Source organism: Biomphalaria glabrata, chromosome 5 (assembly GCF_947242115.1).
Source record: "Biomphalaria glabrata chromosome 5, xgBioGlab47.1, whole genome shotgun sequence".
NCBI lineage: Eukaryota > Metazoa > Mollusca > Gastropoda > Planorbidae > Biomphalaria > Biomphalaria glabrata.
The window spans coordinates 33,897,586-33,912,538 of NC_074715.1; the positions used below are offsets into that span (position 1 = coordinate 33,897,586).

The 14,953-nt window shown below is 36.6% G+C and overlaps 1 protein-coding gene across 1 annotated transcript in view; it reads left to right on the plus strand.

The window, feature by feature from the left end:
* LOC106060279 (collagen alpha-1(IX) chain-like) overlaps positions 1-14,953 on the plus strand; it is a 159,667-nt gene that overhangs the window by 29,141 nt on the left and 115,573 nt on the right. Inside the window, exons 4-6 of the mRNA XM_056030301.1 lie at positions 12,991-13,123; positions 13,639-13,864; positions 14,696-14,866. Coding sequence (XP_055886276.1) covers positions 12,991-13,123; positions 13,639-13,864; positions 14,696-14,866 — 530 coding nt within the window. The remainder of the gene's footprint in view (positions 1-12,990; positions 13,124-13,638; positions 13,865-14,695; positions 14,867-14,953) is intronic.

Genomic DNA, 14,953 nt, shown 5'->3' on the forward strand with positions numbered 1-14,953 from the left:
TTTCTCTTTTGTTCTAGTACTTAATGTGTTTCTCTCTATATCTCTGTCTGTCTGTCTGTCTAGTACTTTATGTTTCTCTCTGTGTCTCTATCTGTCTGTCTAGTACTTTATGTGTTTCTCTCTATGTCTCTGTCTGTCTGTCTATCTGTCTCTCTCTTTTGTTCTAGTACTTAATGTGTTTCTCTGTCTGTCTGTCTCTCTCTCTCTTTTGTTCTAGTACTTTATGTGTTTCTCTCTATGTCTCTGTCTGTCTCTCTCTCTCTCTCTCTTTTGTTCTAGTACTTTATGTGTTTCTCTGTCTGTCTCTATCTGTCTCTCTCTCTCTTTTGTTCTAGTACTTTATGTGTTTCTCTGTCTGTCTCTATCTGTCTCTCTCTTTTTTGTTCTAGTACTTAATGTGTTTCTCTGTCTGTCTGTCTCTCTCTCTCTCTTTTGTTCTAGTACTTTATGTGTTTCTCTGTCTGTCTCTATCTGTCTCTCTCTCTCTTTTGTTCTAGTACTTAATGTGTTTCTCTGTTTGTCTGTCTCTCTCTCTCTCTTTTGTTCTAGTACTTAATGTGTTTCTCTCTATGTCTCTGTCTGTCTCTCTCTCTCTCTCTCTTTTGTTCTAGTACTTTATGTGTTTCTCTGTCTGTCTCTATCTGTCTCTCTCTCTCTCTCTTTTGTTCTAGTACTTTATGTGTTTCTCTGTCTGTCTCTATCTGTCTCTCTCTCTCTTTTGTTCTAGTACTTTATGTGTTTCTCTGTCTGTCTCTATCTGTCTCTCTCTCTCTTTTGTTCTAGTACTTAATGTGTTTCTCTGTCTGTCTCTATCTGTCTCTCTCTCTCTCTCTCATTTGTTCTAGTACTTTATGTGTTTCTCTCTGTGTCTCTGTCTGTCTGTCTGTCTAGTACTTTATGTGTTTCTCTCTGTGTCTCTGTCTGTCTGTCTGTCTGTCTGTCTCTCTCTTTTGTTCTAGTACTTTATGTGTTTCTCTCTTTGTCTCTGTCTGTCTGTCTGTCTGTCTCTCTCTTTTGTTCTAGTACTTTATGTGTTTCTCTCTTTGTCTCTGTCTGTCTGTCTGTCTAGTACTTTATGTGTTTCTCTCTGTGTCTCTGTCTGTCTGTCTGTCTCTCTCTCTCTCTTGTTCTAGTACTTAATGTGTTTCTCTCTATGTCTCTGTCTGTCTGTCTGTCTAGTACTTTATGTGTTTCTGAGTCAATGAACTTTTCTTCCCCTAGCTCTATTTATCTAACCAAAATACATTCCTTGAAGTCTGTGAAGTGTTTCCAACAACCAACTGTCACATCTTGTACATCACTGTCCAGGCCGAGACGTAAGTCGAGTAGCTGGAAGTGAATGAGGGCTGGCCGAGACTTCAAAAACTTGATGTTTATGAGTAGCCCCTGTTCACCCTCTCACTGCTACGTCGTTGTAAAATTAAACAGCAAACAAACAAACATTGTGACTGAAACAGACAATACGTTTCCAATATTTTCTAACCTGCCAGTGATCTGTGGGGAAATAAGCAAATTAAAATTTTGTTTATAGCACAGTAACACAGTTTTAAAACAACACTATTCAAAAATTCTTTTAAGCTTTTTTTTTTTAATTAACCAATGCAATGGTTGTTGTTGCTGTTCTTCTTGAATCTGTAATAAATGACTGAATCGTTTACCGGTAAAAATAACTGTGTAAGTTCGCACGGAAAATATGAAGAAAGCTGTTTTCAGGCATCTCTATCGTCTGCATACAGCTCATTTGTCAGCATAGAGTTATCTTGTCAGCATGCAGCTCTTTTGTCAGTATACAGCACTTTAGTCAGTATCCATCACTTTTGTCAGTATGCAGCTCTTTTGTCAGTATACAGCTCTTTTGTCAGGATACAGCTCTTTTGTCAGGATACAGCTCTTTTGTCAGTATACATCACTTTTGTCAGCATACAGCACTTTTGTCAGTATACAGCTCATTTGTCAGTATCCATCACTTTTGTCAGTATCCATCACTTTTGTCAGTATCCATCACTTTTGTCAGTATCCATCACTTTTGACAGTATACAGCTCATTTGTCAGTATCCATCACTTTTGTCAGTATCCATCACTTTTGTCAGTATCCATCACTTTTGTCAGTATCCATCACTTTTGTCAGTATCCATCACTTTTGTCAGTATACAGCTCATTTGTCAGTATCCATCACTTTTGTCAGTATCCATCACTTTTGTCAGAATCCATCACTTTTGTCAGTATCCATCACTTTTGTCAGTATCCATCACTTTTGTCAGTATCCATCACTTTTGTCAGTATACAGCTCATTTGTCAGTATACAGCTCATTTGTCAGTATACAGCTCTTTTGTCAGTATACATCACTTTTGTCAGTATCCATCACTTTTGTCAGTATCCATCACTTTTGTCAGTATCCATCACTTTTGTCAGTATACAGCTCATTTGTCAGTATACAGCTCATTTGTCAGTATACAGCTCATTTGTCAGTATACAGCTCTTTTGTCCAGTGGCGTAGCTAGAGTATATGATGCCTGGTGAGGTACCTCATCTTGATGCCCCCCCCCCCCCCCAAAAAAAAACAACTAATTAATAACATTGCAAAACCTGTTCAAAATAATATGTATTCATTAATCAAATATTGTTAATTCAAAAAAAAAATCACTTTTACATAAACATACTTCAAATGAATTTTACGCGCTTTCTTGCTGGCAAAAGTATCAATAATTTTATCGAAATCCATTTTTTTCACCAGCTCTTGTTCAATGGACAAAATGGCCGAATTAGTGAGTCGTAAATTTGTCATCGTTGATCGCAAGTAATTCTTGATCAGCTTAAGTTTGGAAAAACTTCTCTCGCATGTAGCGACGTTTATCGCAATAGTAAAAAAATATGCGAATCATGATGACGATATTCGGGACTGAATCATCTAGCTATTTTTTTTATAAAATTCAAGAGCTCAACAGGTCTTTGTTTTGGAAATTCGGAGGCTTCTGATGAAACTGTGACAAACCGTTGAAGCCGCTTTCGCTCCAGCAGAAATTCGTTTTTATCAATGTCGCTAGGAGTACTATCGAGATTGATTTCGACCTGAGGAATTAATAGCTGGGAAGGCGACAAAAATTCATATCTATCTGATACATTATGAAGTTGCTCAAATCGGGTGATTATTTCTTGAACAATCCTGTCCAAGGTAGAATAAATTTCCCTTCGTAGCTCTTCTTTGTGTGTAAGTACAGAATAGTCAATTTTCTCACCAGGCATCTTTTTCTTCAGGCCAATACGTTTTGAGGTTCTGTACTGATTCTCAGATCTGAGCACACGCTTTCGGCAAAGGTAATGCTGGCTTCAGCGATGTCCTCTCGATTACTACTTAAAAATGTCTCTAATGTTATTAGTTTGAGTGAGCAGTCTCGAATAGACAATGCTTGTTTTTGAAGGTAGAATTGCGCATCATTAATTTCAGTTAATACAGGAGCCCAAAATCCAAGATAGGTGAGAAAATTAATAGACTGAACAGAAACCAATAATCCACCTGCTTAAGATCTAGTCGATGAATTTTCATCTCTGCTAGTTAATGTCTCCAGAGTTTGAGCAGGCAATGAATAGTGACTTCTAGAATACGTTTTTGGACACCGTAGTTTTGACCTTTCATGACCGCAGCATTATCATAGCCTTGACCCCTGCAGTCCATTATGTCTAAGCCATCCGAACGCAGTTTCTCTAGAATCATCTCAGCGATTCCAGCAGCATACATGTTCTTTGTGTCGATGAAGTCAATAAAAGACTCACGAACCTGCACCCCGTCATTATCCATGACAACGTACCGTAAATTTTGGGAAGTTTGATCCAGCTTTAAGATGTCAGGTGTACTGTAAAAAATAATAGAGAAATATTTGGCTTGTTTTACTTGCTGCATGATTTGTTTTTTTAGCGTGATCCCCCAATTTTGTAATAAATTCCATTTTGTATTTGTGGAGAATCATAGTAATTTTACTAACTCTCCAGGTTTTCGTCTATTGTATAATCAAATCTTGGGCCTTGTTGTCAATACTGTTCCCTACTCTCAGGCAAACTTCAAGTTCCCTCCAAGCAAGCGATGACTGAATGTGAGCTCTGCTGGTCTCATGTTTTTCTACTTTCGGGGATAACCTCCACCACTCATTGAATCCATCTTTGGATTTAAATGAAGATGATGAAATCTTAACAAACGTGGCCCCTTTACATTTAAGGAGGGAGAGGGTGGTACTTACGGCCTACGAGCGCTACAAAAGGGGCGACTCTAGGCTACCCACCACAATCTTAGTGCAACAGTGGAGAGAGAGGAACCGCATCATACAAATGCGATCGTTCCTCCACATTGCGGCCAATTTGACAAAATCAGCTGGGCTCTCCACTGATAGAATTCCTATTAGAAGAATTAATACTTGCCCTCCGTGGAGGAGATTTCCGGCCCCACAAATAAACATGTCCCTTATAGGACAAGAGGGAGCCACCAAGAGGCGATTAACACCTGCCATACTCCAAAACTTGGCATCAGCTACACTAAAGTCCTACCCATCCGATGCCATTTTCTGCTATACCGATGGGTCGGTAATGAGGGACCCCGATAGTTCTGGGTATGGGGCCCTTATAGACTACACAGACCGGACAGAACCAGAGATGCCGATTTCTCCGTCTGAGCTTAAAAGGGTTTTGAGACGCCAGCCAGACTAGTCTTGAGCACTGTTCATCATTTTGTTTACGTTACAGTATTACAATTAACTAGTTAGTTTAAAAAAAAAACTCGTAATAAAACAAAGGTTAGCTTATTTTAAAAAATTGACATTACAATAGAATTATTTCCAAAAGTAAACTATTAAGAATCATAAAGAAATGAATAAACTAAGACAATTGTTTAGAGCTAGAGTTTAGAAATATATTTGTAAACTTAATATCTAGATTAAACCAATGGACTAAACAATGAAGTAAAAAAAAAGGTTGGCCTATCTTCTTCTTTATATTACAGAGCATTGATCAGTGCACCTAACGTGTGTCCGAAATAAATCTAGTAAATTAGATTCAAACTGTTCTATAGCTTACATTGTATTGAAAAAATAGTCAAGAAGATGAAACAAAATAGCGACATGACTAGTTTATAAATCGTTAGTTCATGTTTAAAATACAGTAGTTTATGTTTGTTCGTGTCCATGCAATTAGTCGTTTTTACTGAAACGCTCAGGGAAATAGGAAATTAATACACACTGGGGGAATTTTGGTGCCCCTCTCCACTTGGTGCCCTGTGCGGCCCGCACCACCCGCACATTTTTAGCTACGCCACTGCTTTTGTCAGTATACAGCTCTTTTGTCAGCATACAGCACATTTATCAGTATCCATCACTTTTGTCAGTATCCATCACTTTTGTCAGTATCCATCACTTTTGTCAGTATACAGCTCATTTATCAGTATCCATCACTTTTGTCAGTATACAGCACATTTATCAGTATCCATCACTTTTGTCAGTATACAGCACATTTATCAGTATCCATCACTTTTGTCAGTATACAGCACATTTATCAGTATCCATCACTTTTGTCAGTATACAGCACATTTATCAGTATCCATCACTTTTGTCAGTATCCATCACTTTTGTCAGCATGCAGCTCTTTTGTCAGTATACAGCACTTTTGTCAGCATACAGCTCTTTTGTCAGTATACAGCTCTTTTGTCAGTATACAGCTCTTTTGTCAGTATACAGCTCTTTTGTCAGCATACAGCTCTTTTGTTCTATTATCAGCAAGGAGCTCTTTTGTCAGCATACAGCTCTTTTGTTAGCATATAGCTAATTTTTCAGCTGCTCTTTTATCAGCCAAGAGCAATTTAGACAGCATACATCTCTTTTGTCAGCATACAGCTCTTTAGTAAGTATACAGCTCTTTGTGTATTGATATATATGGCTGCTAATGTGGAGTTCCTCTCGGTAGATAAGCTTTGTTTTGTACAAAATAATTTTTTTACAAAGCTTATATCAACTTACTCTGTCTGTCTGGTAAAAGGTTTGTGCACGTTATTTCTCTACAGACAATCTCGGATCAAACAGAAAGTTTGTACAATTATTTAATCAATAAAAAAATAGTTTACTAGCTATTGATAATTAATTATTTTGTTTGGTATCGGACAAGAAAAAAAGTACCTTACTGATGTAGTTGAATAAATCCCTTTTATACTTTGTAGATAGAAATAGGTGGCCGCTTGAAAGTTTGAATCTAACAATAGATAATGATAAAACCTAATAGTTCCATAAGCATTTCCCTGTGTTATCTTGAGGGGGCTTGAGCCCTCGAATTTAGGTAGTTCAACTATTTTTTTCCTTTTTTTAAAAAAATGCATTGAAAATACGATCGCTGTAGCATACCAACAGATACCTCATTCTTTCTTCCTCCCCCCCCCCCCCACCCCAACTGGTCCAAACAATCGATAGGATCATGGCGCCTTAAGAAAGCTAAAAGCATGAAATTGCCCTAAACAAAAGCAATTTTTATAAATATTTCTAATCGCACAGACTTATTTTCTTAGTCTAGATCTATTACAAATTTAATTGCATGACTGATCCAAACTAATTGATACGACTACAATTAATATAAGCTTTTTTTTTTTTTTAAATATACTATTATATTTTGCTTGTTTTTCTTAGTTTGCTTGTTAGAGCTATTGGGCAGATACGATGAGAGGGTATTGAAGGTATGATTCAGGAAGACTATTGATCAAAGAATGGCTTCTAGCTTCAGTGTGTATCTTTGGGCTTATAGTTTTAGTGTCAGTCTTTTTGTATTCATTTCAATTGAGATTATCTCCCTGTCTTTTCAGTTTTGTAATTATTTTTATTATTGTATTTTTTGAGTGGGGAGTTTCATTGCCTATTCTAGTCTCTATGTATTGAAATAATATTTAAAGCCTTCGGGATCATTCGAAGTTTTATTTTGAAATCTGTACAATTTATTTTTGTTGCTTGTAAATGTTTTTCTCTGTAATCAAAATTGCAGACAAGACTGGTCTTATGTCTTCAATGAAGACCTCCTAGGGGGCTCTCTGGTCAAAGATTTAGAATTCTCAGATCTGTTTGAATTACATTAACGTTCTTCCTTTAAGAATACTCTTCTCGGGTATGTTTATCAGATGTTTATTTTATACTAGCCGGATATGACCCGCGGCCTGCGGGCCTTAGTTTGGGTATTACTGATCTACTGGATCGAATTTAGATTTATGTCAAACTTTTTTTTTGTTTTAATTTTGCCACGAAAAAAAAAGTAAAGTGTAAAAATGGGTTTACCCGTTAAGCCAGCATATTCTTCAATATAATCTGAAAACGGGTATACCCGATTTGTTAAAAAGTTTTTTTTCTTGAACAGAAAAAGAATTACGTACTTTTTGTCTATTTTAGGGACCCCCCCCCCCCCCCCTTTATGGGATGGACATTAAATATTCACTACGGTCTCCGTCATGATCTATGGAACATTTATGCCAAGTTTTATCAAGATTAGTCAAACGGTTTTGATTTTTATTTGGGACATACATACATACATACATACTTATATACATATATACATACATACATACATACATACATACATACATACATACATACTTATATACATATATACATCATGGGCGTAGCCAGGATTTTTTTTCTGGGGGGGGGGGGGGTGTGAATTTTTTTCTCCCCCCCCCCCCGCGCGAAAAAAAAACTATATGTATTTATGTGTGTGTGTGTGTGTGTGTGCGTACAAAATCTTTATTACATTCTGACCCTTCATTCTTTCGGAAGACGTTTATTGTGCCCTAGAGTAGGTTCTTCCATGAGTTAGTGGAAAAATTGTAGATTCTCTGCCACTACTAGCAAAGGGGTCTGGGGGAGCGCTAGGAGCTCCCCCAGCGCGGGGCGAAGCCCCGCCGCCAAGCACTATTTCTGATATTGAAAACCAACAAAATGCATATTCTGAGGTATCTACACTGCATTTTCCTGCTATTAAAAAGTTTTATATCAAAAACCTAATGTGCTATTCTTACTGACTTAGACCCTCCCACGCCGTTCGGAGCATTTGACGTCAAGCTGTTTCCATAAAAATCTGTCACTGGTAATGTCTGAAGCCTCTTCCCACCTACCATGAGGACCTCCATGAATGAGTAGCGTCAAGTTGTACTAGGATATCATTGCAACTCTTCTTATGCGTAATTCATTTTGTCGGAGAACATGTCCCGCAAACCTCAAGCGTCGTTCTCTCACAATCTTACTAAGGGGTCGACTCCCAGTTCGGCATAGGATTTCCTTGATTTAGACCCGATCTCTATAACTGACTCCTAAAATCTGTCTTAGCCATCTTTGTTGAGCTACATTTAGTGTTTTTTGATTTCGGTAGATGACTATTCACTGCAGTTTATTAATGGAGCCCTGCCACTGGTAAAAATGTGTAACCTCTCTTGAATACGCTCTTGGAATTAAGTGACTAGTTTGCTTTAGATTTTATATCGAAAAGAGAAGTTTTAAAGTCAAAATCTTCTGTTGGGGGTTTTCCACCTCAAAATGCTCTGTAGGGGGATCTTAAACTCAAAGCCATCTGGAGGGGTTTTAAACTTAAAAAAAAAGCCATTTGTAGTAGTCAAAACCCCCGATTGGATTGGCTACGCTCAAATAATTTTAGTGTGTAATTTGCTTTTTTTTATATTGACAACGTTCATAGCATTTTGAGTGCGTAATTTGCTTTTTTTCTTACACTGCAGATAGATTTAAATTTATCCTCAACCCCCCCTGTCGGGGGTTTTTAACTGAAAACCCCTTTGACTACGCTCATAGATTTTAGAGTGAGTAATTTTCTTTTATTTATATTGAAGAGGTACTTTTTAGCTTCAAACTCCACTGGAGGGGAGTTTAAACTCAAAACCCCTTTGACTACACTCATAACATTTTTAGTGTATAATTTGCTTTGTTTTTATTATTAAAGAGGAATTTTTTACCTTCCAACCCCGCTGAAGTGGGGTTTAAACTCAAAACTGAGTCAAAACAATTTAGCTACGCTCATAACATTTTGAGTGTGTAATTAGCTTTTTTTTTTTTTGATATTGAAGAGGGGGTTTATCGTAAATTTTAGACGGGGTTTTAAAATCAAAATCTTCCTTAACTGTGCTCTTGGAATTAGGGGATTTTCGTTTGCATTTTGTTTTGTTTTATAGAAGAGGGGGAGTTAACTGAAAAAAAAAACAGTTAGGGGGGTTAAAACTCAAAACCCCTAGTTGGTTTTTTTAACTCGAACCCCTCTAGTAGGTGTTTTAAACTCGAACCCCCCTGGTAGGGGGTTTTAAACTCAAAACCCCTTTGGTTGTGCTGGGGCAAGTGATGGTTTAGTATTAAAATCTCACCTAAAATAAACAAAATCAAAGCAAAAAATCAGTCACTAAATTCCGACCCCCCCCCCAGGGGGGGGGGGAGGGATTTCATTTCGGGGGGGGGGGGGGTTGAACCCCAAAAACCTCTCCCTGGCTACGCCCATGATATACATACATTTATACATGCATACATGCATACATGCATACATACATACATACATACATACATACATACATACATACATACATGCATACATACATACATACATTCATACATGCGCCTTACTTTCTGCTTCATATTCTATATTATCATTATTATGAGGTCAACATGAGCTTACTATGTAAGGAAAGGATTTATGTGGCGTTGAAATGAAGTTTCACAAACTTCTCTCTCTCTCTCTCTCTCTCTCTCTTTCTCTGTCTCCCTTTCTCTCTCTCTCTCTCTCTCTCTCTCTCTCTCTCTGTTTTATCTCACATTTATTCCCACAGACTCATAAACACACTGTTTTTATCCTAATAACAAAAGTTGACAATGTCATAAAAAATATATCTTGGACATTATTTTCTCCTCCAGAATGGAGCCACTCTATTCACAAATCCTGTTTATCTGGCTTTAAAATTATGCCTAAGACATAAACCTCGAATCTTCTAGACAGTCTCTTTCCCAATAAACCTCTTCCCTTCCAGGTGAAGTGACATATAATATGACATTTATATGAGATTAACGCTAATCATAATCGTGTCATCAAATTCTGTTTTCCCCTACACATTTACATATGACACTGTAGGGTAGTGAGACACGGCCAAGAAATGTAGTTGTTGTTTTTTTTTTAGTTGAAGACAAGGAAAAACAAGGAATACTTTTTATTTTAAACAAGACAAAGTTTATTTTAATGTGCATCAATTAGTTTGGATCGGTCATGTAATTAAATTTGTTGTAAATGTAGACTAACAATTAGAGTTTTTTTTTTTTTACCAATTGTTTTTGCTTAGCTTTTAGATTTTTGAGTGCGCTATGATCGTATCACTTGTCTGTACCAGTTGTGAAAGGGGCAGGGAAGAAGGGGGTATCTTGGGGAATGTTTACATGATCGTTTTTTAAATGCTTTTTAAAAAATGTTCCCTCAGGACTCGAGTCCTCAAGGGGACTAATTTAACTTATACCACTCCATGTCAAGTACGATTTCTTTCCCTTGTTTAAGATACTAAACAAACAAAAAATTATTACCATTTATTGATTCTTGTGTTGTCAGGTAAAAGAAATAATTGTTCAAAATTTCAGCTTATTCCGAGATTAGGTGTCAGAGAAAAAAACGTGTACAAACTTTTATGAGAACGAGTTGATAGAAGCTTTGTAATAAAAAGAAAAAAAACTAAAGTTACTAGTTTATGAGACAAGTCGTTTTGTTTTTTATTTTTAACTATGACTCATAGTTAGATTCAGTCAGTCATCTAGTTCTGTTAATTTTGTTATCTGGATCCTGTTTGGTCATTTTTTCTAAATTGTGCCTTTTTGTTTTTCCCAACAAATTTTCGAAACTGTATTTTTAAGGTATCTTTTAATGAGAAAGATGTTTACTTGAAATGAAACCTTTTAGTTGCTTCTTTTTCCACCTCTTGAATACTTGTATTTGATGTAAGTCCACTAATTCAAAGGTCACTTGCTGACAACTCTGAAAGGCGGTTATAATAAGTAATTTTTTAAGTGACTTATTCTACAAAAAATCTCAGTATCAGACTCCAAGCTGAGTCTCATGAGTATCTACAACATTCCGCACTGTTAGCCAGATTTGTGTATACGAAAACTTAATGGCTTTCCTTCCTGTCTATTGCTCCTGTTTGTCCAATGTTGTCCAGGGCTAGTAGTAAACATTCAGTTTCAGTATTTGTAACCGCCCCTTTTTTTCAATCCCCACCTGATAGAGTTTAGTAAAGTCTACCTCGTTGAAATATTTATCAATGAAAGTGATCTAGTTTTGAACCAAAGTGATCAACATTAGCCGGGGAGAGAATGCGATGAATTGAGTTTGGGTGTACACAGTTATCTTCTAAACAATTTTTCAGATACATCTTGTTATGTTTAGTTTTTTTTTAAACATTTAATTTTTAAAGATCAAGAATTTAAAGCCTAGATAGTAGAACTAAAAGTCAACAAATTTATCTCTGTAATACAGAAATGATAGATTCTAAAAAAAGCAAACAATGTTAAGCAATTCCTTTTTTGCTAATATACTTCTTAAGAAGCAATGCAATTTTGTTTTGATCTGGACAATACAAATTAACATTATGAGAAATGCACGGGAAGAGTAAATGTAGTCAAATTTTTACAAAGCTTCTATCCACTCACTCTGTCTGTCAGGTAAAAGGTGTGTACACGTTATTTCTCCCACACCCATTCACAGATCAAGTTGAAACTTTGCACAATTATTCATTGACATAGACAAGAGATGAATCAATACAAAAAGTAAACTATTAGACAAATTAATTACTGGTAATTCATAATTTTGTTTATAGCAACATTGGAGACTAATACTTCAGTGTTCACAGATATGGCTAAATTTGATGGGTTTAATCCCCTTAAATAATTGTTAACGCTATTTCTCCCTCACACATTCTCCGATCAAGTAGATACAACAATTATTTAGTGTACCTAACAAAAACATGAATCAATAAACAAAATTCTCATTTAGTCAATTAATTATTGGTATTATTTTGTTAGATATCGCATAAGGGAAGTAACTTGTGCATTATTGGTAGATAAAGTTTTAAGGAAGGAGTTTTCCCTCTTTAGATATTTTTTTTTTTTTTTTAAACATTTTTTGTATTTTGCTTGTTTAAATATGTGAAGATTTAAAGAAAAATGTAAACTAACTGTCCTATCATTGTAAATCTTTTTTTGCGAAAGGTAATAGCAGACGACATTGTAGTGCATGGGCGTAGCTAGGAATTTTCCATCCTTTGGGGGCCGAGGGGGAGGGGGGCTTCACCTCTTTTGGTGGCCCCTGCATTTTGCGTAATATTTAATTTTTAATGTAAAAACACTCATTTTGGGGCCCCTTCTAATAAGGACCCGGGGGGATTTTCCAATTCTCCTCCTCCTCCCCCACCCTAGCTACGCCACTGTTGTAGTGTGTGTTTTGTAAGTTTCAGCAGTTTTCAGATATGATTGCTTCTTAGCCCAAAACAACCTGCACTACGGCAGGGGGGGGGGTGACAAGGAACAGACCTCGATACTGTCGTGACGACAGTCTAAAGTGCATACCGCCAATGCAATGATGACATTAAACAATATATGCTAGTCATAGGCTATCGTATGTTAGGCCAGTCATGAATTGTGTTTTCATCTTGATCTTCCGACTGATACATTATAAATTCCAAATTCTTAAAACATAACTATCAGTAACCTTCACATTGCATAAGAGACCTTGACCTCATCTCGTTACTGTACATAAGTTTGGGTACTTACGATTATAAATGTGAGTTTCTGGTACAAGAAAACAAACAAACAACAATAAAACAGTAGAGTAAATTAGACGACCTATTGTCCGTCAACCTTCATTTGATGAAGGTGTTGATTAACATGTAGGCCTAACGGAGCGAAATGACCCTTTGACCCTAGCACCTAAGCTACAGGTCTTTCTGTCTACAGGTTTTGACTTTATATCAAACTTTGGATTAGATGGTCGTCGAGAAATTCCAGGAGTGGAACAAGTGGAAGGGAGCAACAAGTTCCAGAAAGCTTACAGGATCAATGAGAACAGCAGATTACGGATCCGCACCACGTGAGTGTGATGTGACACGGACATAACAGTGTCGTGTTGTCTTTGAAGTACAACCATTAACTAGTCCTTAAAACAAAGCTTTTTCTGTAGGAAATTAGGGGTCTAATAAAAACAGATATTTTTTATACAGAAACATATGTGTCTATTAGAAACTTATATGTCTAATAGAAGATTATATATCTTTTAGAAACTTATGTTTTTGTACAGAAACTTATGTGTCTAATTTAAACTTTTGTTTTATTGGAAAATTTATGTTTTAATATAAACTTATGTTTTTATAGGAAACATATGTCTAATATGAATTTTTGTTTTATTGAAAAATGTATGTGTAAAATATAGACTTATGTTTTTATAGGAAAACTTAGGTGTCTAATATAAGCTTATGTTTTATAGAAAAACATATGTGTCTAACATAAACTTTATAGGAAACCTTATGTGTCTAATATAATCGTATGTTTTTATAGGAGAACCTTTACAAATGTACCTCAGAAAACGTATCTTTTAAAACGTTTCAGAGATCTCTTCCCAAAAGGTCTTCCTGAACAGTATTCTTTTGTCAGCACCTTTAGAATGTTAAACCAAACCAGAACCAAGCGATGGAGTCTGTTTCAAATAAGAGATTTTCTTGGGAAGCCTCAGTTTGGAGTTCTTCTAGACGGCACAAAGAAAACTGTGGAATTCCATTTTCTTACATTGAATGGGCGATTAGAAAGACTTGTTTTCAATAAAAAAGCGAGCAAGGTAATTGTATTTGATAAGCTCTTTGTGCCAAGACATAAGTAGTAGATACATGTACATAGAATCAAAACTAATTCACAAATCTAATCACTTCTTTAAGTCCCAAATAGAAATGTAAAAAAAAGAATATTCATTTTGGAAAAAAAAAAAAAACATACCTTAGTAATCTTCAGATTTCCTGGTCATAAGTATCACATAAGTATCACATAAGTATCACATAAGTCAGCTAGAAGAGAATGTGAAATACTGGTTATTGTCTAGTGGAGTCAGAATTATAATTAAGGCTTTGTATATTACAATGTATATCTATAACCACTCACTTGTATCTCTCCAGCTTTCCCTACGTCTTGCCCATCTGTTTGCTTCCAAATCCTAGAGACATTTCTGGGCAGGCCCTTCTAATTTTCCTTGGGGGTTTCAGCTTTAGGGCTTGCCTTGTAATGTTGGAGGCAGGCTTATCCATGTATAGATGGTGGTCCTGGTAGAGATGTTGGTTAGGGCCTGTTGGCTTCCAGATGACTCTGGCTTTCACCGAAATGCGCTATACACCTTCCAGCTGGAGGTCAATCTTCTCCCAGGTCCGTGACTTCTGTTGATTTGCAGTTTGGTGTTTCTGTAGCTGGTGTTTTTTGGCCTACGCCCAACCCTCCTCCTTTTTCATCCGGGCTTGAGACCAACTAAGCTACTCACTAATATACTCAGGCAAAATTAAAATTTTGTAGATATAACGCTAAGCCACTCTGATACTTAGCCACTCTGATGCCTATTCACTCGTATACTTAGTCACACTTATACTGTAATAATGGAAGTCTGTGTTTGTCCCGACTCTTTCAGCTCTTCAACCAGAAGTGGCATAAACTTCACTTCAGTGTGACGCGAGACAGTGTGGAGATGTACATTGACTGCCAGCCCATCTCTGGTCAGCCGCTGCCCCCAAGAAGACAGATTGACATCAACGGAGATATAAGCATGGGCGTAAACGAGCAGACTGGACGCACAACTCCGGTAAGTCTGCATCACCACACCATCGTCACCATCGTCACCTCAAAACACATCACCATAACACACATCATTACAACATACATCATCACA